The following is a 26265-nucleotide window of genomic DNA, read 5'->3' on the forward strand; positions in this document are numbered from 1 at the left end:
CTCAAAGTAGTATCATGTTACCCACACTCACATCCCTATCACTAGCTCTACTATCGCTAACCTTCCTAACTTCCTTACAAACAGACCTACCACTGCACAACTACTCCCATCACACTACCCACCACCCTCTCAAACCCACTCACACTTCTACATCTGCCCCACAATCATAAATCTTACAACTACAAATTACTCACTAATAAAAATGACACCATCTCACCCCACTAAGAAAAACACACGTAGGCCAAGCTCACAAACAATTAATATTAAAAAGCACATAATGGCACTCCCACAAACTCTGCTAACCTCTGGAGACATTCACCCAAATCCAGGTCCCCTCTCAGCCAGACAAACCTCTGACATGCTGATCCTAAATCTCAATATAAGAAGTATTACTAACAAGCTAACAGACTTACATACATTCGTAGCCCACTACAACCATGATGTACTCACCATTACAGAGACCTGGCTTAAGCCAAGTATCCAAGATGAAGACTTTCTCTCCCCAGAGTATAATACACTTACATCTGATAGAGCAAACAGGAAAGGAGGAGGAGTAGCCATTCTCTTTAAAAACACCCTTAACCTCCAGGTCCTGCCCACCACACCACCCACGTTTCAAAATGCTGAAGTCCTATTTTCTGTCCTATCCATAAGAAACACCAAGATCATCAATATAATAAGCTGCTATACACCTCCAGGCAACAACTCACTCATAATAGAAAACATCTTACACTGGACAAAGGACAATCTACCTCAGGAAACAATCCTACTAGGAGACCTTAATACTGACTGGGCAGCCTGTAACTCCAGCAGCCCCTCTGCACATATCAATCTATATGGGTTCTCTCAACTTATTGAAGAACCAACTAGAAAAGATAAGAAAACAAAGAAATAATCCATACTGGACTGGACACTAACCAACTATCCCAAACAAAACTATACAGTAGGCTGTCTCCCAGATGACCTAAGTGATATCTTCCCACCTTCCTACTCCACAAACACTCCAGTCACCCCAAACCAGTAGTCTACAAACTTGTACGGGATGACTGTAACCTTACCCCACAATACCTAAATACTGTCCTAAGCCATTGCAACTGGGAACCACTATGGACACTTGGGTTAGACCAGGCAGTAGACTATTTCAATACTACCTTCTCTAACATCCTTAACAGTCTAGCTCCCAGCAGAAAGATCAGAGTTAAAGCCAACTATGCACCCTGCTAAGCAGGGACACCAGAGCCTTACTAAAAGCCAGAGATAAAGCCTGGAAAATCTGGAAAACTGACAAAACCCCCAGCTCCAGGCAATACTATCAACCGCTTAGAAACAAGGCCAATTCTGAATCCAAAATAAACAAACAAAACTATTTTATTAGCGCCCAAAGGAAATATTCAAATAATCCACAAAAATTCTGGCATGCCATTAACTCCTTACTAAAGCCAGGCAAAACCACTACTCCAGCTCCCAGCTCTACTCTAACTATACCCTAGACATAGCTTCTCAATATAATAACCATTTTACTAAATCCATCTTAGCCCTGTCCAGTCAAATAACCAAAAACAGTCTACCTCAATCACAACCCAACCTATCCCACATCACCCCCTCTTTCAGCCTATCACCAGTGCCCGCCTCAACTATAAAAAAACTCCTCCTAAAACTAAAGCTAACCACATTGGCAGCTGATAACATACCTGCTGCATACCAAAAAATGGCTAGTGACCCCCTATCATATCTTGTCTCCATCCTAATCAACCACTCCATACTAGAATCCTACATACCCAAACTCTGGAAAATATCTTCCATCATTCCTCTCCATAAAGCAGGTAACTCCTATGAATTCTCCAACTACCGACCTATTGCCATCCTTTGCCCCCTATCCAAAATTCTTGAGAAATGCATCCACTTGCAAGTGATGACATTTCTTAACACACACAATCTACTATTTACCACACAAAACAGTTTCTGTCCACATCACAGCACTACCACAGCCCTTCTATCCTTCACTAATCATATAAACCTTCACAGGAATGATAACAAATATGTATCAGCCATTTTGCTAGACCTCTCAAAAGCATTTGATATGGTCTCCCACTCCACTCTACTAGACTCACTAACATCATTATCCTTCATCTCCTCTACTATAGCCTGGTTTAGAAGCTGCCTACCTGACAGGCAACAATCAGTCCAGTGGAAAGGAACTCTGTCTACACAACTTCCAACCACCATAGGAATCCCACGGGGCTCTATACTGGGCCCACTATTGTTCTCTATTTTCACAAATTACCTTAATAGCTCTACACAACATGCCACACTCATACAATATGCGGATGATTCAACCCTGATCTGCTACGTCTCATTAAAAAGGTTTGTGGACTGCATTGTTGTGGCAGGACAGGTAGCTTACATCCTTCTAATTTGGGAATTGCTGATTGAAGACTCAGTGTCTGTTATTCTAAAAGTGCATTAGTTCTGGTTTAAGCACTTGGGCTTCAGGCCAGTTATTTTACATTAAGAAGGTTTGTAGTCTGCACTCTTGTGGGAGGAGAGGCTAGATTCCGCCCTTCTGAGCTGGGAATTTCTCGTTAAAGGCTTATTGTGCCTGCTTATTTGATCCATTTATTTCTGAAATTTATATGCCTTGTTTGCTGTAGCCCAGAAGTTAGTAGTTTATTGGCCATTTTGGGCTAATTTCTATCTCCTTCATTTCCCTGCTATAAAAATTGCATTTACGTGGTTTTGCTCGCCGGGCAGTGCCGGTTAGCAAGGGTTAAACTATTCCCGGCTGCACGAAGTCTGGTCTTCAATTTTTCCCTTGGAACTAGACAAACTTTCAACTTAAGCACTCAAACCATTCATTTCACAGCCCATCACTTGCTCAAAATTCATAGCAAGCACTAATTAAACCTAGCACTAGACTCCCTGTACTGTTCAGAAGGACAAGGCTCTCTATTCATCCCTACCAGCTAATCAGTAAAACAGCTCACTTTACCTATTCAGGCATGTCCAAAGGGTAGTTTCAGGTGTACTCTCCAGTCCAACTGGTGAATCTGGGAATTTTGAGACAATGCTTCATGTACACAGACAACCCGCTCCTCCTACCACCAAACACTAATATATGCGAGAGATGCAATTATACAGCCAAACTGGAGGCAAAGCTCTCTCAACCCAAGACTGGAACTGACATTCAAGAGGAGAAGGAAAATACTTGCAACACGCCACCAGTCTCACATAGGCCTACTAAACCAACACCGGCAAATAACACACATAAATACACGAAAACATACTCGGATGCTGTAAATTAAAAATCTGCAAAAGCAACAGAGACCTCCAAAGTAGACACCCAAGCAACCTCCACACCCCATCACAAACCATGAAACACATACTTCACATAATTAGTGTGCCATGCAATCACAGCCCTTAAGGCAAAATAACATACCCAACACACTAGTAATAGGCGACTCTATAGTCAGGCACACTGATGTCCCCCTAAATAGTCTGGACAGGGAGAAGGTTATAGTTAGCTGCCTGTCAGGTGCCAGGATCTGCCACATAACACAAGCACTCAGGTCACTCCAGCAAGTACAGATATGACTCTGTCATTGTCCATGTTGGTGTGAATGACCTGAGCCATACATCCCTGGACTACATGAAAAGAGACATGGAAGAGCTCTCTGATCACGTAGCCTAGGCTGGTATGACACTGACCCTGAGTAGCATCCTGCCCTCACCAAGAATGATGCCACAGTATAAAGAAAAAATAATCAATTTCAACAATTGGCTAAGTTTCTGTTGTCATTCAAAGGGGATCCAGTATCTGTCCACCTGGGATGACATGCTCGATAAGCCACATTGCTTCACAAGAGATGGCTTGCAACTGTCACTCTTAGGCTTTTGAATACTGGCCAAGGCTTTTGGCGCCCCCCATAGTGCATTTTTTAGCCAAGACTCAAAAGACAAACCCACCACCGTAAATAGCACAAGTAACCAAAAACTGAGGATAATTCTACTCAATGTCAGAAGTCTAAACCTCAAAGTGCACTCAAGGCACTCCTCAGTATGGAGAACATTGATATCTGTGCAGTAACACAAACCTGGTTTAACGCTCCAGAGAGCACCCCAGCACTACCCGGCTATAACTCATACCATACATTTCGGCCACAGAACCCGGACCGAAACACAAATGGTGGGGGTGTATCCATATTCATCAAGGATACCCACACCTCCAGGTTAGTGGCACAGCACAATGCCTCAGAGATCATCCATGTGCAACTAACAACAGGCAAAACTGCAATTCAAATTGTAGCTTGCTACAGATCACCCACCATGACCCAGGACCCCCATTCCACTTTTTCTGGAGACACTGGAAAATATGAAGGTCCTACCAAACGCCCTAATATTGGGTGATTTCAATCACCCAAAACAACTGGGAGAACTACTCAAGACTAACTCCGTTACCCAGCACTTCCTAGAATTTATAAACTCGAATGCCCTGGATCAACTGGTCAACACCCCCACCAGAGGTGACAACATATTGGACCTGGACATCACCAACATGGGCGACCGATGTTCTACACTGGAGGTCAAACCCTCATTGGTTAGATCAGACCATAAACTAATCATTCTGGATATCCACATTCGGCTCCCACCTCCAATCAAGGAAACCACCATGAAAAATTTTTCAAAAGCAAACTTCACATTACTTAAGACCGAGGTGGAAAGGTTCACAGCCCCCATGGTAAAGGACAATGCTGTCCAAGCTGCTGAATCCCTTACAAAGGCACTCTATGAGCACTCTATGAGCACCTGCAAGAATGCATGGGTCATGCTATCCCAAGCAAAACCAAGACTCTCTCCTCCAAGAAAAGGAAACCAGTCTGGTGGACCCCTGCCATAAACAAGCTATACAATAGAAGGAGGAAACTAGTGCAGAAAAGAGTAAAATCCCAAGAAGGTAAGACAACCCTGATCAGTATCAGCAAGAAACTACGATCCCTCACAAAATCATCCAAGGCTAGTTTCAAAAGAAAAATTGCCAAGGACTCCAAAGATAACCACAAATCATTCTTTAGCTATGTCAAGAACCTAAGTGGAAACTCTCAGATCTGCTCTGAGTTACTGCAGACTGGCACAAAATACACTGAACCGACTGATATTGCCAACATTCTGGCAGACAGGTTTAGTGCAAACTTCACCCCCCTCTCACCCCCTAAAGGGCCCATAACCATACCAGAAGAATGTAGTGCCCCGGCAATCACTGACACACAGGTTAAAAAAGGCCTATTCAAAGCCAAAAATACAGCTTCAATGGGACCAGACCATGTCCCAGGCTGTGTCTTACATGAGCTCCAAAATGAACTAACCCCTCACCTAAACACACTGTTCAAACTCAGCATCTCTACAGGCTAAGTACCCATAGATAGGTTCATAGGTTCATACTAGGCTAACTGCCCTAGGGCATTTATAAGCCTAGCCAGAGTATGTTTGGCTTTCGCCACCCATTTTAAATTAATTTTGCTATGCCCTTTTTTGAGGTTAGTATGCTGTGCTTCTGTCTACCAGTGACACAGAAGTGATACCCGGGGTAAACCTATGATCTCCCATCCACTCATCAAGATTCCTCTTGAAGAGAGTCAATGAGGGACTCTGCCTAACCTGGACTGGGATTTTATTCCAGAGTGAAGGGAGCCTCTGGGTTATGAATCTGTCCCTCCAGCATGTCCTATTTATTTCAGTGCTGAGGTTCAAGTCTCCAGAGCACGTAGCTTAATGGGATTTGGATTTTCTGAGGTGCAGCATGTCCATTAATTCCGGGTTGGACATGGCTTTATACGTCAGGCACAGATCGCCTCTGAGCAGGCGGTATGCCACTGAGTAGAGCTGGAGTTTCTTTAACCGGGCAGCATATGGCATCTGTTTGAGCCCTATGATCCTCTTGGTGAGGTACTTTTGGGGTCTTTCCAGTTGCTGCAGGTGTCTGGTAAGGTACATCCCAAAAGGGGCATTGTACTCAATTATGGGCTTGATGAGGGATGAGTAAAGAGGCACGATGACCTCCCCTGATCTAGATGTGAACCCTTCATGATTAGGTGGGCTATATAAAATGTTTTTCTAACCACTTTGGCCACATGGTTGTCAAATGAGAGATTGCTATCAACTTGGGTCCCCAGGTCCCTAATGACTTTTTCTGTACTTAATGGATTACCACCTATGTGGTAATTTGTGGGCACTTTGTTTTTGCCAAAGGGGATGACTATACACTTTTTGGCGTTTAGCTTGAGGCCATGGCTCTGGCACCACTTGTCTGTTTCTATGAGGCCCTTTTGGAGGATGCTTGCGTCGGCTGGAGAGTCTATTATGGCGCCCAGTTTGCAGTCATCTGCGAACTTAGTCAGCCACAGTCCTTCCGTGTTGGCCTGTACCTCCGAGAAATATATACTGAACAAGAGACGTCCCAGGACTGAGCCTTGGGGGATGCCACTTGTAACTGGTTTGGAGTCTGACGTGGCTCCAGCAATTCTAACCATGTGTGTTCTGTCCTTGAGCCAGTTTGCAACCCATCTAGTGACATAGGGGTTTATATTTAAGCTGGTGAGCTTATCTATAATGCCCGAGTGGGGTATTGTATCAAAGGCTTTTGTGAGGTCCAGGTAGGCTGTGTGGACCACCTTCCCCTCGTCAATGGCCTTGGTGATTGTTTCAAAGAAATCAACCAGGTTTAAGAGGCAGGATCTGCCCTTAGCAAAGCTGAACTGGGTAGGATCCAGTGTCTGTAGGTCCCCAATATCTTTATTTATGAGGTCCATGATGATCCTTTCCATAGCTTTGCAGACCAAGCTAGTCAGGCTTATGCGGCGATAGTTTCCAGGATCCGTTGAGGCACCACCTTTGTGGAGAGGGACCACTGTTGCTGTACACCACTCTTTGGGTACATATCCTGTAGTAAGGCTGAGAATGAACAGTAGTTTTATGTTTGGGTTTAGCTCTTCTTGGAGTTCATATAGGACGCAGCCCGGGACACCGTCTGGTCCCATTGATGCTGTGTTTTTTTGCTTTGGAGAGGGCAGCTCTTACCTGAGCATCTGAGATGTCAGGGGGGCAGCACTCTGCTGGGATATATATTTGCCCTTTTGGTGGGGGGGGGGGGAGAAGTTTGTGCTGAACCTGTCAGCTAGAATGTTGGCAATGTCTGTGGGTTCGGTGTATTTTTTGTCATTTTGGACTAATTCTGAGCATATCTGGAATTCCCACCCAGGTTCCTAACATAACTAAAGAAAGCCTTGTGATTATCCTTAGTGTCCTGTGCAATTTTTCTCTCGAAGCTGGCCTTAGATGATTTTATGAGTGCCCGTAGTTTTTGCTATTACTGATAAGAGATGCCTTCCCTTTTTGGGATTTTGCTCTATCATATAGTAGCTTCCTCCTTCTGTTGTATAGTTTGCTTATGGCTGGGGTCCACCAGACAGGACATCTGCCTTTGGAGGACTGGGTCTTGGTTTTATTTGGGATTGCATGATTCATGCATTCCTGAAGGTGTTCATAGAATGCATTTATAAAGGATTCTGAGGTCTGGGCCATATTTTTCACAGGCCTGGGGACTTTGAAGGATTCCACCTCGGTTTTGAGGAGTGTGAAATTTGCTTTAGAAAAGTTTTTCACTGTAGTTTTCAGGGCAGGGGTGGAGTCGGGATGTGAATATCCAGTGAGATTAGTTTATGGTCTGATCTTACCAGTGAGGGATACACTTCTGGTCTGGAGCATAGAGTCCCCATGTTGGTGATGATCAGGTCCAGTATGTTTTCCCCTCTTGTGGGAGTGGTAACAAGTTGTTCCATATCATTTGAGTTTATAAATTCTAGGAACCTTTGGGCTAGGGTGTTGGAGCTAGAGTAATGCTCCCAGTCTATGTTTGGGTAGTTGAAGTCGCCCAATATAATGGTGTTTGGAGAGACCTTCATATTTTCCAGTGTTCTCAGGAAGGCCGAGTGGGGTTCTTGGGTTTTGGAAGGTGGTCTGTAGCAGGCTATAAACTGGAAGGCAGTTTTACCCACTGTTAGTTGCACATGGATAGTCTCTGATGCTTCGTGCTGTGCCACCAACCTGGAGGTGTGGGTATCTTTGACAAATATTAATACTCCCCCTCCTTTTGTAGTACGGTCCAAGTTTTGGAGCCGAAAAGCATGGTATAAGGTATAACCTGGTAGTGCTGGGGTGCTCTCAGGAGCCTTGAACCAGGTTTCTGTTACTGCACAGATATCGATGTTTTCCAGGATAAGGAGAGTTTTGAGTGCGTGCATCTTGAGGTTTAGACTTCTGGCGTTGAGTAGCATTACTCTTAGTTTCTTATCCCTTGTGATACCTATGGAGGTGGGTTTGTCTTTTGAGCCTTGCCTAAAAAAGGCACTATGGGGGTAGCAAGAGCCTTTGCCAATATCCGAAAGCCCAGGGGTGATAGGTGCAAGCCGTCCCTAGCGAAGCATTGTGGCTTGTCGAGCATGTCATCCCAGGCTGACAGGCATTGGATCCCCTTTGTATGACACCAATACTTAAGCCAATTGTTGAAATTGATCATCTTGTCTTCATATTGTGGCATCATTCTTGGTGAGGGTAAGATGCTACTCAAGGTCATGGTCATACCGGCCTGGGCTACATGCTCAGGGAGCTCCTCTATTTCTCTTTTCATGTAGTCCAGGGAGGTACGTCTCAGGTCATTCACACCAGCATGGACAATGACTAAGTCATATTTGTACTTGCCTTGGAGTGACCTGAGTGCTTGTGTTATGTGGCGGATCCTAGCACCCGACAGGCAGCTCACCGTGACCTTCTCCTTGTTCAGCCTGGTGAGCGGAACGTCAGTGTGCCTGACGATAGAGTCACCTATTACAAGTGTATCAGGTGTGTTGTTTAGCCTAAAGGGCTGTGACTGTTTGGCACACTGGCTTTGTGAGCTATGTGTTGCACAAGTTTTGTTTTGGGGTAGCGGTTGCTTGGGTGTCTGCTTTGGAGGTCTCTGCTGCTTAGGCAGATTTTTATTTAGAGCCTCCGAGTATGTTTTTGTGTGTTTATGTCTTTGGTTTGCTGACGTGGTAGGTCTATGTGAGATTGGAATTGTAGTGAGTGTGGTTTCCTTCTCCTCCTGGCTGGTTTCGCCAGTACTGAGTTGAGAGAGCTTAGCCTCCAGTATGGCTATATGGTTGCATCTCTCACATGTGATGAATTTTGTTGGGAGGAGGAGAGGGTTGTCTGTGTACATGAGGCAGTTGTAACATTGCCTCAAGATTCCGAGATTCACCAGCTGGACCGCAGAGGAGATTGACAACTGACCTTTGGACATGCTAGAATAGTATTGAGAATTCCTTTATAATTGAAAAAAGGGCCAATGGGGAACGAGGTACTCAAGGGGAGTTTGTGAGGGTGTAGTTCTTTTAATATTTTAGTGCTGACTTATATAATTGCTTTAGTGAGCAAGTGCCAGGAAACTTAAATGCAAAAACGACAAACAGTAACTTTCTTTCAAGTGAAACAAGGAAATAAGTACAGTAAACAATGCAGATATCACTAGGGATCCACAGAAGCACTGAAAAGCCGCATTTTAAGTGGAATTAGCATTTCAGGGAAATAACAAGCAAACAAACAAGCAGCATACAAATAAAGCTAGATTCAGCAGGCCTGGATCTAGTCTATGCTACAGCAAACAAGGTGTACTAATTTCCGTAAGAAACAGTTCAAATATGATTGTGTTTGAAGGTTCCCAATGTCTCTGTTAATGAATTCCATGATGATGCGCTCCATAGCCTTGCAGCCTGACTAGCCTGGTCTGCTTTGTGTAAAATGGCAGAAACACTCACAATGTAACCTCTTAAGTAACAGAAAGTTGAAACTTGAAGCAACTTTAAAAAAGCTTGAAAGAACCAATGAGGTGCTTACTCCAAGCTGTAGACTAGGTAACCCCAATCAGCCAATGACCATAAACACTGCACTCTCACTGAAATGCAAAATGGCTTCTACTAAACTAAGATGGCCTGGAACATGTGCTCAGACACACAGCCTCTGCAAACCACCAACTAGGCCCAGAAGACAAGCCTGAATAATGACAATGCTCCAGCTACTACCTAATACTACTTAGGCAGAATACACTGCAGAAATGTTTTTCACAGCAGAAAAAGAGCAGTGAGACTTTAAATGAAAGTTTTAAACAGATAAGGGAGCAAGTAGACTCTACAGAATGCTTTTAACTGCAAACATACCAGTTAAATGATGCACTCCTCGGCAGGAAATCATAACAAAAACTAGCTAGAAAGGATTTACAAACAGTGTGACAGTAAAACATTATTTATCAGGATCTGTGAGGCAGAAAATTTTAGTACAGTGGTGTAAAAGCTATAAAATACAGTACAAACTATGCAACAGACAATAAAAGTGCTATAAATATCTATAAGAAATAACTACTAAAAATAAGAAAAAAATAGGATACTATCACAGATCAGAGTTTTGCTCAGTGGCCTTCCTCTGATTAGCTCTGTGTAAAATGGCAGAAACACTCACAAGGTAACCTTTTAAGTAACAGAAAGTTGAAACTTGAAGCAACTTTAAAAAAACACTCGAAGGAACCAGTGAGGTGCTTACTCCAAGCTGTAGTCCAGGTAAACCCAATCAGAAAATGACCATAAACATTACACTTTTACTGAAATGGAAAATGGTTCCTGCTAAACTAGGATGGCCTGGAACATGTGCAAACAACCAACTAGGCTCAGAAGACAAGCCTGAATATGAACAATGCTCCAGCTACTACCTAACACTAGTTAGTCAGAAAACACTACAGAAATGTTTATCACAGCAGAAAAAAAGCAGTGAGCCTTTAAATGAAAGTTTTAAACAGATAAAGGAGCAAGTAGATTTGACTGCAAACAAACCAGTTATATGGTACATTCCCTGGCAGGAAATCAGAACAAAAACTAGCTAGAAAAGATTTACAAACTGTGTGACTGTAAAAACCTTATTTATCAGGCCCTGTGAGGTAGAAAAGTTTAGTACAACTGTGCAGATTAGTTTATAGCTATAAAATACAGTAAAAAGTATGCAATGGACAATAAAAGTGCTATAAATATCTATAAGCAATAACTAGTAAAAATAAACAAAAAAAACAGGATACTTAAAGTTATATATCACAGATCAGAATTTTGCTCAGTGCCCTTCCTCCAATTAGCTTTGTGGAAAATGGCCTAAATGTGTCATCATCCCCTTTGAGAGAAACACTGTTCAGCCTTTAAGCAACAGCCCTTGCAGGTCTTGAACCCAGGACCCTGTATACTATAGCAACAGCAATTTACCACTAACTCACATGAGCTACAAAATACACATCCCTGGCCAGTCTTAAACCTAGGACCCTGTGCACTCCAGTCACAGCAGCTACCACTACTGCACATAAGCTGAAAATAAATATACCATATGCTACAGTCTGGGGAGTTCTGAAGCCGCTACTGTTTAACATTTTTGTTTAGGATATCATCACTAAGATAGAGAATATAATTTATTTTTGAGACATACAAATAGTGGGGCAAATATGGAGGATGTCTGAAAGAGTTTGACATGTAACCTAGTGAGGATCATGAATTGAAAGTGGCATCTGAGTTACATTGTAGGTAAGTGGCAAGTTATGCACTTTGATTAGAAAACTCCTGCTGTAAAGTGCAGTATATACAGGAAGATGTCAGCAGCCATGGGGAAGATAACACTAGGGATGATAATCACACTTAAAACAAATCACCCAAAACAAAATGAGAGAATTCTGACAAAAGCCAAGTAAATGCACATAGCTTGAGACGATGATTCTAGCAATACTAAACTTGTAATTCATCAGCACAGGGATTTGGTAAGGCACAGCTGGAATACTGTACTCAGTTTTGGAAACTATCGAAAAAAAATAAGCTGCTGGAAAAATACAGAGCTGAGGTATTGACAATTATAAGGATTGTGCATTGATTGTCAAATGAAGAAATGTAGCAATATTTCTAAGGCTAGAAATATTCACTTGGAGAAGAGAAGAGGACATAACACAGACAAATATAATTACAAGTGAAGATTAAATGGTGGGAGACATAGCTGGACGTAGCATGGTTACATCATATAAACAGACTAGATAAACTGACTGGTCTCTTTCTGTCAGTATGTTCATTGTTCTTACAGAGGTGACTTACAAAACATAAGAATACATTTGCCTTCATACTGCTTTTGTGATACTTCCAGGAGTTTGCACTTTGTTGCTAAGACATTTCAAATTACACTTCCTCATCATTTATATTATGTTTACAGTGTTTGCCACAAAATGCAGTCTGTTGCATTTTACACTTAGTTATGTATCTCTTTCCAGTTTTACATTTACTGTACAACAGAAAAACATTTTATGGTAAAAAAACAGATGGAGATGGTTTAGTAGGTACTCTATTATGAGCTGAGTGGTATATTGTATATGTGGTAAAAATGAACACTCCCACCCCTTACTGTCATTCTGACAGCCATTCCAGTGCTCTGTGTCCTATGCTGGGTGTACCAGCACTCAAATTCATCCTCCCAGTCCAATGCCCAAATTTAAGCTGGGGCCAGTAAGGAACCTAATGGTGTCTTGGGGGTTGGGGGGAGTCCACTGTCCATCTTCTAGCAGAGGGAGTTATATATGACCAACACACTTTCCACCCCCCTACCCCTGCCCTTTCTAACACATGCCCAAGGACAAATCTCCCTGTTTGGACCATGCCTCCCCTTAGGTAGCATCATTGGTGAACGCCCCTCCCTGGTGCTCAGTCAGTCACCTGAGCTGCTAATCAAACCCAGGTCACCTGGACTTTAGTTAAAATTTTATCCACCTACACCTAAATACTTTGAGTCAATGAGCTTGATAAATAAAAAAAAGGTTAACAAATATGAAACAGTATATGAAAGTGATTTATAAGTGTCAGGCAGATACTTAATGAATCACTTTCACATCCTACTGATATGAAAGGTTTATCTCCAATCCTACAACATTAGTAGTGGAAACCAAGGGACAGGTTTAAAGAACCCAAAAATATTCTATTTGGGAGAACAGAAGTCAGTAGGGAAATGAAGGCTGAGGGAATCAAACCCTGCACCTGCTCATTAATAGCTCATAGTCTTAAGCCTTTGTGCCAGCTGCCAGACTCTAAGTTATTGGTATGTACTATCAGGTACCTCCGTCCGTTTTTGTACCATAATATATACTCATTAACATGGAAGGCTGATGTTGAAGGGAACCTAGGAGGAATTATTCTGTCTGTGTCTCTCCTGATCACAGTCTCTATGCTTGTTTCCACAGATCACATTCAAGTCTGGGGTGCATATCATACCTCTTAACTACACCCCAAATTCCTAGTGCCAATTATCCTTTCTCTAGTAGGTTCATAGGTAAAAACTAGGTTATCAGTCTGCAGACTATTGCAATACTAGCCAGTGGCCAGAGGCAGGAATCAAACCATTTTGCAAGCCTAGCCAATGGCAAGAGGTAGGAATCAAATCCTATAACTTGTGTATGTGAGGTAAAAACATTAACCATCATGAAGACTGCTCCTCTAGCAAGAGGGTCACCATATCAGGGCAGTAATTAGAGTTTTTTGATAACCCATAGAGTCTGATTTTGCATTTTAATGGAAACATTGTAAGGGGCTCACAGCTAGGTAAATTAAATAAGTACATACATATATGCATAAAGACATAATCATGAAATTCATTAATTCCAATGCTCTGGACCAGCTCGTTCTTACCTCCACTAGAGGTAGCAACATCCTTGACTTGGTCATTACTAACATGGGCAACCCTTGCTCTACACCAATAGTCAACCCCTCCCTGATTAGATCCGACCACAAACTAATCACCTTGGAAATCCACATCCCTCCTCCCCCGCAAAGGTAACCACCATGAAAAACTTCTTCAAAGTTAACTTTGTCTCCTAATAACAGAGGTGGCTAACTTCACGGCACCCATGCTAATGAAGAACAGTTGCATGACTGCTGAATCATACACCATTGCACTGTACAAACACATACAGAAATGCATGGATCACGCCATACCCAACAGAACCAAGATGCTCTCTTCCAAAAAAAAGGAAGCCAATCTGGTGGTCCCCTATCATAAACAAACTCCACAATAGAAGGAGGAAACTGATGCAAAATAAGGTGAACTCCCAAGACTGGAAAAACTCCCTTATCAGCCTCATTAAAAAGTTGAGATTCCTCATCAAATCCTCTAAAGCTAGCTATGAAAACAGAATTGCAGCAGATTGTAAAGACAAACACAAGGCCTTCTATAGTTATGTAAAGAATCTCCACACAATATCCAGATTTGCTCTGAGCTACTGCACAATGGTACTTCCTATACTGAGCCAACAGATATTGCCAATATAATGGCTGACAGATTCAGTGTCAACTTTACCCCCCCCAAGGACCAGTCACAATACCAGTAGATTACCAGTATTACTGCTGCACAGATTAAAACAGCACTGTCCAAGGCCAAGAATACAGCTTCTATGGAACCTGACAATATCCCTGGCTGTGTTCTACATGAACTACAGAGTGAACTGGCACCTCACCTGTGTGCCCTGTTCAATCACTGCGTCACCTCAGGCTTTGTCCCTACCAAATGGCGCAGTGCTACAGTCATCCCTCTCCACAAAGGAGTAGTGACTACAGACCCTGGGAACTATCACCCCATTAGCCTGATGAGTCTGATATGCAAAGCTATGGAACACATCATCATGGACCAAATAAACAAGGATGTAGGGAATCTCCAAACTCTGGATCCCACACAGTTTGGTTTTCTGAAGGGTAGATCATGCCTGCTCAACTTGGTCAAGTTTTTTGAGTCAGTCACCAGAGCTGTGGATGAAGGCAAGGTGGTTCATACAGCCTACCTTGATCTGACCAAGGCCTTTGATACCATTCCCCACTCAGGAATCATAGAAAAATTCACTAAGCTAGGCATCAATCCCTATATCACTGGGTGGGTTGCAAACTGGCTCACAGGTAGAACCCACAGTGTGAAAGTAACTGAATCCAAGTCAGACTGCCAACCAGTCACGAGTGGGATCCCATAGGGTTCGGTCCTGGGTCCTCTCCTGTTTGGTATCTACTTCTCTGAAGTCCAGGCCTGCACAAAGCGACTCTGGCTGACAAAGTTCACAGATGATTCCAAATTGGGAGCTATTAATAACTCCCCAAGTGATGCTGACATCCTACAGAAAGGCCTCAATGAGACCAGTGACTGGTGTCAGAACCATGGCCTTAAGCTGAATGCCAAAAAAATGTGTCATTATTCCCTTTGGGAAAAACTCTTTTCCCATGAATTATCACATCGATGGTAGTCCGCTGAACACAGAAGGAGTTATAAGAGATCTGGGAACACAGGTTGACCGCAACCTCTCTTTTGACTACCACATTGCCACTGTGGTCAGTAGGTCCTTCTATGTGGCACATCTCATTACAAAGGATTTTGCATCCAGGAAGAAAGAGGTCATTGTCTCTCTCTACTCTTCCCTCATTAGGCCAGTCATTGAGTAGACTGCCCCATTTGGCATGTACCTCACTAAACACCTGCAACAACTGGAGAGGCCACAAAAGTACCTCACAAAGAGGATCCTAGGCCTTAAACATTTGTCCAATATGGACAGACTTAAAAAACTCCAACTATTCTCTGTCTCATATCGCCTACTTAGAGGCGATCTCTGCTTGACTTACAAAGCCATGTCTGACCCAGCTCTGTTAGAAATGCTACGTCTAAAGAAATCCCAATCCCACCACACCACATGGTCCAGAGACCTGTACCTCATTACCACAATCAACAGAACATGCTGGAGGGACAGGTTCATAACCCAGAGGCTGCCCATGCTGTGAAATAGACTTCTCATACATGTCAAGCAGAGCACCTCACTGGCCCTCTTCAAGAGAAATCTTGATGAATGGATGGGAAATAGAAAATTCACCCCTGGGATCACTCCAGTGGCTTTACTCGACACAGGCACTGGGAACTAAGGTCAGGTGGCACGATGCCAGGGTAATCCTATGGGCTAGGCTTGTAAAGGCTCCAGGGCCATTAGCCTAGTACACACCTATGAACTTATAAGTAGGTAATTGAAGCAAAAACCATAGATAGCTGCAATACTTAAAGCTTACAACTTAGAGGGTTGTTTTGAAACCTTTAAGTGAGTTGTATGTAAAATAACACAGATACAGACTTCATCAATGATCATATGTAAATCAGCAAGCTGCAGTAACTAATAATGTAGAAAAACTGCCTTTTAAATTAGTGACATTTTAAACTATTAGTCTCCCAGCAATACTGAGCATGTCATTTAAATCAGACATGCTGACTTAGGTTTTAAGTTAGAATGCCCATGTTATATGATACAATGCAGCACTTACCTGTTTGTTTGCCTTTGCGTAGTTAATTCCCACTCCATGGACAATTCGTCCTGTGTATCCTGGAGGACATGACTCACATCGGAAACCGGGGGCAGAATTCACACAGCGGACTCCAGGAAAGCAAGGACTGTACCGACACTGACATGGAAAGAAAGAAACAAACAAACCAAAATGTTATTTATGCAATAATTATATTAGATGATAGGAGCAAAGTTCATCATGTTGATTGTTCATTATTAGAGAAACTTTCAGCTTGTGCAGAGGCTTTTGAAATGAGTAGTAGTGTAGTTTACAAGGACTTTAGGTTTATCAATGAGAGCAGTGCAACAGATGTGATAGTGACTGAACATCTGGAAATGCTGTGACCACTGAATGGTAAGACTCAATGTAGGAATGCCTGCAGAAATTATTTACAAAAAGGATAAAGCTCCTGACATCAGAAAGGGTTCTTCTAACATCAGAAATGATTCTTCAGAAAGTGAGTTGGTGCTATAGAGGACATTCTGTCATAATATGTGAAATGCAGATAGTACAAAAGTGAAGAATTGTTGAATGGAAAGGAGTAATGAATGACTGTAACAAGTGTTTAATCATACTGATAAGAAAAAATGAATATTATTCCTTTGGTAATATTCTCAATAGTATATCAGAATAGGTATATTTACATATTGTGTAGTTTCTCTGCAAATAGTAAGTGGTCAGCTAGCACATAATCTGTAGTTTTTCTGCAAATAGTAAGTGGTCAGCTAGCACATAATCTGATAAAAGTATAGCTTACAGTATATCCAAAATATCTGAATATCAGCTAATGTGACATAGAGGGACAGAACCCTGATTATGACCTAGGTGATTTGGATTTAGTTAGCAGCTCAGGCAAGGGAAGATGGACATACCCAGCCTTGGGAAAAGGTGGGGAGAAGCTGTCTGCATGCTGCAAGGTACCCTCACTGGTGGGGTGCTGATGCAAATGCATATCTGGACATTGGGTGTTCAGCTCACTAAGCCACTGACAGGTGGTAGCCTTCCTTGCAAGTGCACAAAAGCATGCACTCCCATGAGGAGGGTACTGTGGGCCTCTGTGGAGATGTGAAGTGCTTGTTTCTCCACCCAGAAATGGGGCTAGGGCTGTTACAATTACAAACATCTTCATAGATGTGATGCTTGTGAAGGACACAAGCAATCATTATGGCTGCATGAATGACAGTCCACCTAGCTTAATCTCATCCCTGTGATTTTAGGACCCCCCCACTTACCATGATAGAATGAAATGGCTCAAGTCTAGTAGGAGGGAAGCTTGATATTTGGCATTTATGTGAGCAAAAAGAACCTATTAAATTTTTTGTCTGTGCCATGACATTTGCAATTATTCTGAGTCTCATATGTTCGAGTAGTTACATTTCGATATCAAGACATGCACAAGTGTAAGAAGGGGCACCCTGCACTATCCTGACTGAAGTCAGTGCTAAATTACACAAGATGGGGGCATTATGGGGGACCCTGAAATCAATCTGAAAGGCTAATGGTATAGTGGTTAACATATACGCCTTTCAAGCACAAGGTGCAGGGTTTGATTCTCACCACTGGCAAGAGCTTAACTGATATCACCCAGAGACTCCCTACACTATGGAACAGAATCCCAGTCCATGTGAGGCAGAGCCCCTCACTGACTCTGTTCAAGAGAAATCTTGACGAGTGGATGGGAGATCGTAGGTTTACCCCGGGAATCATCTCTGTATCACTGCTGGACAGAGGCACAGCAAACTAATGGGTATAGTATTCTCATCCTAAGGGGTGGTGAAAGCCACACACACTCTGGCTAGGCTTATAAATGCCCTAGGGCAGATAGCCTAGTATGAACCTATGAACCTATGAAAGTAGAGTATCTGGAAAGATGAAAAACTAGTTAGCCGTAAGATGGAAGCTAGTGTCATCAGCATATTTTGTCTCTCATTACAATAAAAAAATAAGTTAAAATGACATATATTGCATTAGGATCCATCCCACTTTATTGACACCTAATTTACTGACCAAAATTTCATCGACTCCAATTTTTGAAAATCTAACCTGAGTAAAAAAAAAAAAAAACAAAAATCAAAAAAAAAAAAAAAAAAACAGAAGTACTGCAAAGCAATGCTTTTTTTAGAGGGACAAGGTCTCCCACAGCCCCAATACCTTCGCAACGTAATACTAACATTCAGGTTACACAGAGATGGACAAAGGGGAAGATGAAACTAACTGCTCCTTCAACACCATTTTGCAGCCACTCCTTAAGGCAATACTAAAAGCACATAAAACTTTTCAAAAAAACATATAACAAGACAGTTTCAAAGACAGAATCACTCATTCAACAGGAAAAAAAACTGAGAACAGACTTAAGAAAGTAACACACGTTCACTACAGAGTCAGTAAACTGGGGTAATCTCTTGCATTATGGAGTATGATAACTGCAGGCTGGACTTTGGGTCATGTAGATGAAACAACAGACTTTCTCTCACACACACACACACACACACACACATATGCACAAATAAATATCTGTACATGGGTGCAAACACAAACATACACACATGTACACCCAAACACACACCCATATACAGACATGCACAGACACAGCCCTACTCTCTCTCTCACACACACACGCATACACACATATATCTGGTCACATGCACACACACACACACACACACACACACACACACACACACACACACACACACACACACACACACACACACACACACACACCACTCACACAACATAACACATAAGATGCAGGTAAACTACTGAACTTGCCTAACCTCTGCACTTGGGGTAGGGAGATGCTGTGGATGGAATGTTCATCTGTCATCCAGTTCCACAGGTGTTGTAGCCCTTCTGGTAACCCAGTCCCTATGTCTCAGGCTGGCATCCCCAGCTATGCCCTTAGTGGGAGATGCACCGAGTGGCTCCCCCCTCAGCTGTCCCCACCACACCTTATCTTCACTTCTCTCCTTCCTTGTCTAGCTCTTTGAATGTCTCGGCTGTTATACAAACCCAGGCTGGCTGGATCACAGTCAGGATTCCATCCAGCTACACCATGGAGCCACCTTGAACTTCTTATTTAACATGTCTTCAGGGTTTGTAGTACATACTGCCCACCTGACTTCCAGTTGTACCTCAGTATCCCCACTTCTAAGACAGCCATTTTTTCTTAATGACCATGAATTTCCCAAAGATCAAGTTTTGACTGATAAAGACTAACTGTAGCTCAATATACCTACTTGGCCAACAAATATGTTCTGTACTAAATGTGCTAGAAGGACATTAAAACTTAAGATTCATCTCATTTCTAAAATGGCAATGCAGACCCTCATTGTTCCCAGTATTGGTTTCATTTATCTTGTGTTCGTTAGCTACAGAACGGCTAACAAAGATGTGGTCACTTATCACTCAGCACGCAACAAAAATGATAGAAGTAACTATAAAATATAGGTAAGTGCATAACTTTACACAGATTAGGATTAATAAAAAAAAAACAGCAAGTCCCACTACAGTGAGACATTAAGCATCACAAATTTAATGCCTAAAGAATCCTGCAACATGTTCTCAGAACACTGTAATAAACACAAGTGCACAAAATTTAACAGTATTTTTTCCAAGGGAGGTGCATCTTCTTGCACTTCCAAAGGTGAGGGCTTTGCCTCTACACCCCAGGATATAAATATGCTAATTCCAAGGTCTCATGGCCTTGGAGTGAAGAGACAAGTGGACTTACATGTATGATTCACCTTTACTCTTTATTGCAAATCACCTAACTTCAGAGCCAGCTCTAACAACATAAGAAAGTGTTAGCAAACTAACAGGCTGTGACCTGGTAAGTACTCAACAGGACATGTCAAGGACAAAGCATGCACACCACTTCAAGTCTGAACAAAATGAGACACGGTAAAAGCAAGTGTTCCCAAAGCTTACACTACCTCATGCAATAGTTGACTTTAGGTAAAAGGAATTTTTATTGACAATGTGCACACCTTGACTCAAAATATCAGACAAAAAGAAAAATCTGCTTTACTTAAATCTAAATATGTTCTTTTCTAGTTACAAAACTCACTGTTACAATAACCTTACAGACACTTAAATAACATTGAAATAGTTCCTCTCTTAGCATGGTCCTAGATCTCTACATAAGATCATAGCAGGTTCAAGGCAACTGAATCTGGTCACCATTTACACTTTGCTGGTGCCAGACTTCTCTCTAAGGACAGCCAGGCCAAATAAACCTGGGGTGAATCTGTGAATATCAATATAATCATCCAGGTCCAATCTGAAGGAAGATAGATTACCAAACTCCTTAATTTAGAGGGGGACTGTACTCGAGAGGTAGGGGAGGTGATGACTAATGAACCTATGAGTCTTGACTGTGGTTTATTTATCTGCCAGTGATGATTTTGATCCCTGATTCTGATATTTGTGGGGCTATTTATTATGTACATACAAGAGATCCAGGACCACTTGGTCCATAATGGCACAGAAAGCAAAGCATAGATTTCCCTCAGAAGTCTATAAGACCCTGAATAAAGTGACAGTGATTCCAGAATTTTCTATTAACTTAGGGTTTTTGGACTAGTGATCTTAGTTACGAACCTCCAGGGCCATTCTAGTTGTTTGGTATACCTAGTGAGGTACATCCAAAGGGGTGAATAGGTTCAATATAAGAATACAGTAATAGAGTGCTGTATTCAATAATTGGTCTAATCAACACTGAATATAAGGGGGCAATGCCCTCTTTAGATCTGGATGATATTCCTTTGGGAATATAGTTGTGTTAAGTAGAAGGACTTTTTGACTGACTGCTGTTGTTACATAATGATGATAGGGGAGGACGATGTTATCACCACAAGTTCTAACTTCCTTAACAATATTCTCGTTATGAAGTGGGCCATGGTATATGCAATATGCTGGAGGAAGAGGTTGTCTATCAAATGTGACTGTATTGCACTTTAACCAACTTTCTGAATCAGTGTGCTTGCAGCCTTTCTAGAATTTCATTGTTATCTTTTTTCACAATCCTATCTAACCTATTTTTGTCTTTTTTTATTAAACAGGAAATGGCAAAAAAAGATACAAGCTCATGGATAAGGAAACTGAATTAGAACCCATGTAATATGTTCTGTCAGCTAGTTATTTAATTCCAGGCAGGAAGGGGCCATGAGATCATACCTTGATATGTTACTAGTAGCACACTACAGACACTCAGAGAGTACTTAACTACAAAAAAAAAAAAATTAAAATAAAATAACCACTTTGACCGAAAAAAGCAAAAAAGCTTTAATGATCTAGGGCTGTCATCTCACCAATTACAGAACTTGGAACTTACGAGATGAAAACATAAATCCTTAGTGGTTTTGTTTTTCTCAGTCCTTGGTGGTTATTTTGTTTTATTCCTTCTACGTGGCAGTTTTTTCACTGGCACAGCACAGTTAGGTTATGTTTGTAGCTGTAACGCTAGTCAGCTCCCCTTACTGAGGAGCTGCTGTACATATATTACAGCACACATTACCAATTTTGGCATCACATCACTTCACTTCTCCTATATTTTTGTTTAGTTCTTTTTTAACAAGAAAAAAGGTCAGAATAAGACAACTTGGACCATCAAAAGGCTCACTTACTTTTAAGTGCTATTTTGGTTTTGAGCAGCAGCACTACCATTAATGGCTCTTTCTTGGTCTCGGCACTTGGCAGGTGAACTTGGTGCTGGATTTTTTAGAGTGTTTCTTTGAGCCTCTTTAAACAAGTAATTGACAGAGCAGTATGAAATTAGGTACATTAAAATTAACAATCAATTAAACCTGCACCAGCCACTGACTGAGCTACTGCCAAGTGGATTGGGAGGGGTCAAGCAAACCAAATGGGCATGGATAGGAAGACAGGGTTGAGGGGACAAGAAGACAGATGGAACAGAGTTACAGATTTTAAGCATGGCAGGTCCAATTTCCAAATATCTAAATAAAAAAAGTCTATAAAACAAATAGTGAAAAAATAAAGAAAGGGTAAATGCATCCACCCTCCTGCCTCAAATAGAAAAAGGCCATTGCCAAAAATGAATTTAAGGAGGAAAACTTGGATTTTCAAGTGTCTTCTGGGCCCCATAGTCAGCACCAGGCCCTAGGCTATTCATCCCTGTCTGCCAAGGCTTGTTTACTACTCTTTATTAAACAGACAAGTGTATTATCAGATCCCATGAAAAATATTTTTGGTCTTGGAAAGCATCTTTGGTACATGTTCTTTAGTGATGATAGAGGTTTGAGAGATTTGTGGATGAATGGACATTGGACAGTTGTCTCTGGGGTAAAATTTGAGCAGAATATGTTTGTTAGTATGTTGCCAATATCTGTTGGAATATGTGGCATTATTATTAATAAGTTATGAGCAATGCTGAAAGCTATTTCTTAGTTTCCTAATATAACTAAAAAAGGACATGTAATTGTCCTTAGCTAAGCTAAACTGTCCCTTGTTGGAACTATCAGTTCCACATTTATGTAAGTGGACACATAATTTCTTTGTGAAGCTACTTGCTGTGGCATTTTAAAACTTCGTCATAAAAATTGATGACATTAGTATGTTTAAAATCACTGAATTCTAAGATATTGGTTTCAGTGAGTTTATAAATTTAAGGTATAAGTCAGTTTTTGAGCTGAATTAACTGAGGTAGGAGATATCAGGGAATTAGTGTAGGAAGATGCTATATTTGTAAGGACCAGAAAAAGAATATCATGTCCTATAGTAGGTTTGTTAACAATCTTGTTCAGGGAATTTTTTAATTCAATACATAAAAATAAATGTTTGGGCATATCCTAGATTAGACATGGAGGTACTTCAACTTATTGAGGGGTAGTTAATGTCTCCCAAAATAGTGGAGATCTTATTTATTAGACATTTATCAAGTTTAGGCACCTTATATTTTTTAGGAGACACAGAGGGTGTTTTCTAATAGGCTATAAACTGATAATCAGCCTTGTTTAGTGTGATCTGGAGTTCATCTCTGGGAATCTGTCTGGAGGTGGTATGGCTCCTAACAATTATAGAAACACCATCACAGTTGTCATTTGATCAGAAGGCATTGTAGGCACAACCTTGGTATGGAGGTAGTGTTTTGTAAATATTTAAACCAAGTTTCAGTAATCTGTACGCTGAGAGAACTATGAATGCTAAGTCAGTTTTAAATACTGGATTTACTGCACTTTCTATTGCACATCTACTGCTGTTTTTTTTAAATTGAAGTAAAGATCTGTTCTGCTGTTTTACGCTGTGCTATAATCTATTTAAGAGCAAACTATGTGCTACTTTCCACTGTGTTATTTATTTAATTTAAGAGAAAAAAAACATTCAGCTTTTTTTCTGTTGTTCCATTGCACTTCTGTTGGCCATAGTATAGACTGGATTCAGGCCTGCAGAATCCAGTTCTGGTTGTGGTTTGAGCACTAAAAAAAAAATCAGGACATCATTCTTTGTAAAAGTCCCCCCATACCCTCATGAAAGGAGTGTGCAGTAGGACTATTTAATTTAAGGTTACTGATTTCAGGGCTCAGCTTGTACTCTTTCATTGGCTCTCTGGATTCAGTCTGAGTGTTTTCATTGGTTCAGTTCTCAGTTTGAGGGTTTTTCATTGGTTTCTTTGTATTAGTTGATTTGCTCTTGTCTGCACATAGAGCACCATCATGCACACCTGTGCAGGAAGGTAACCTTTGGTCGTTATAGATGCAAAAGCGCCAATAGTTATATTTTCCCTTAGAAGCGACTGCTGTCTAGCAGAACAGCTCTTGAACAGCTCTCAAATGTTCAGTGAACCACCCAGCAGAGATTTTACCTCTTACCTATCAACATCAGACCCCATAGATCCCATTTTTATAGACTTCGTACTGTAAACCACATTGGTTAGAGCCCCTAAAAATAGCTCCCTCCCTGATACCCCTATCTTTTTTCCTTATCTGCAGTGATACCTAGCTCAAACCTTGCATTATGGATTGTATGTTCCCCTATGTTTCTCCTACCAACCTGGTCGATATGGATTTTTTGAGGCAGTGTAACAACTGCCTCATGTAGACTGACAACCCCTTACTCCTAAATCACTCAAGTACAATTTACAAGAGATGCTCCTACACCATAAATCTGGAATCACTGATCTGTTGCTCCCAGAACAGCAAAACTAAACAGGTTGTCAGCGCACCCACCATGACTCCTACTCATAATATGCACCCAACACGTAAATCTTCATATGCGGAGGTACTCTCTATTAACCTACCTAAACACAGGAGACCTCCAAAACACAAACTTGCTACACCTAACACAACATGCAATGCACCCAATACACATAAAAACACTAGCACCAGTGTCTCACCAAAAAAGCACTTAAGGCAATGCACATGTTTTAATGATAGGTGACTCTATACTGAGATACACTCACCAGGTTAAACAAGGAGAAGTTTACAGTCAGCTGTCTGTCTGGTGCAAGGATTCATCAAATTACACATGCACTCAGGTCTCTCAACAGCAAGTATTGTTATGACTCCGTCATAGTTCATGTTGGTATGAACAACTTGAGACATATCTCTCTGGACTATATGAAGGAAGACATGACTGAGCACTCTGAATTTGTGTCCCAGACAGGTCAGACAGGTATGTTCCTAACTTTAAGCAGCATTTTATCCTTACCTAGGATGATACCACCATGTAAACAGAAAATGATTGACTTCAATAATTGGCTTAATTTCTGGTGTCATTCTAAAAGGATAAAGTTCCTGTCAGCCTGGGATTACATGGTTGATAGACCACACTGCTTTGCCAGAGATGGTCTTCGCCTGGCACCTTTGGGCTTTCATTTGCTGGCTAAGGCACCTGCTCCTTCCATAATGCCTTTTTTAGGCATGGTCACAACAGCAAAATTTCCAATGTGAAAATATCAAACATGAAGAAACTAAGGGTCATGCTGCTAAACTTAGGAGTTTAAGTCAAAAACTGCACTCTTTGGAAACATACCTCTTCCTGCAAGATGTTGACATCTGTGTAGTCACAGAAACCTGGTTCAAGGACACACAAAGTACCCCACACTTGCAAGGCTACAATGCCTTCCACACTTTCAGACCACAAAGTGAAGGTGTGAGAACCAAAGGAGGTGCAGTATCTATCTTCATTCAAGATAAATACACCTCTGGACTGGTTAGACAAGATAATTCTACGGGGTTATTCCAAGTCCAAATAACCATTGGTAAGATCCACCTTCATGTCATCGTCAGTGACAAGGTCCCCTTCCATGAACCATGATGCCCATTCAGCTTTCTTAGACCTACTTAGGACAATCAAAGTACAACCTAACGCCTTATTCATGGGTGATTTCAACTATCCGTCATTAACTGGGAAACTTATATGAGCTCAAACTCATTCACACAAACGTTCCTGGACTTTATTAACTCAAATGCCCTGGAACAAATAGTGCACCACTCCACAAAGGGCTCCAAGATTCTTGACCTGGTCCTCATTAATATGAGTGACAAATGCATCCCCTCAAGTGTAGGGGCCACACTGGTTAAATCCAACCATAAATCAGTCACTTTGAAAGTAGCAATAGCACCAAAACTCCCCAAAGGTGAAGTGAGGCTAAAAAACTTCCAACTCCAGTTTCTACAGACAGCACTGACAGCTACACTAAGGTATACACTGATGCCCTGTATAAACATAAACACAAATGTATAGACACAGCTGTGCCTGATAGGATTAAAGCAAGATCCTCAGAAAAAACCAAACCACCCCTGTGGATGTATAGCATTAATAGATTATACAATAAATGAAAGAAGCTGCTGTCTAA

At 41.5% G+C, this 26265-nt stretch overlaps 1 protein-coding gene across 4 annotated transcripts in view; it reads right to left on the reverse strand.

Moving 5' to 3' along the window:
* The window catches only part of THBS4 (thrombospondin 4), a 972706-nt gene that overhangs the window by 557243 nt on the left and 389198 nt on the right, over positions 1-26265 (reverse strand). For all 4 annotated transcript variants that reach the window (XM_044063723.1, XM_044063722.1, XM_044063724.1 and 1 more), the window contains one exon: positions 16425-16562. In XM_044063723.1, the coding sequence (XP_043919658.1) occupies positions 16425-16562 (138 nt within the window). The remainder of the gene's footprint in view (positions 1-16424; positions 16563-26265) is intronic.

The sequence above is a fragment of the Protopterus annectens genome, chromosome 2.part2 (genome assembly GCF_019279795.1).
Source record: "Protopterus annectens isolate FY-2018-M chromosome 2.part2, PAN1.0, whole genome shotgun sequence".
Classification (NCBI taxonomy): Eukaryota; Metazoa; Chordata; order Ceratodontiformes; family Protopteridae; genus Protopterus; species Protopterus annectens.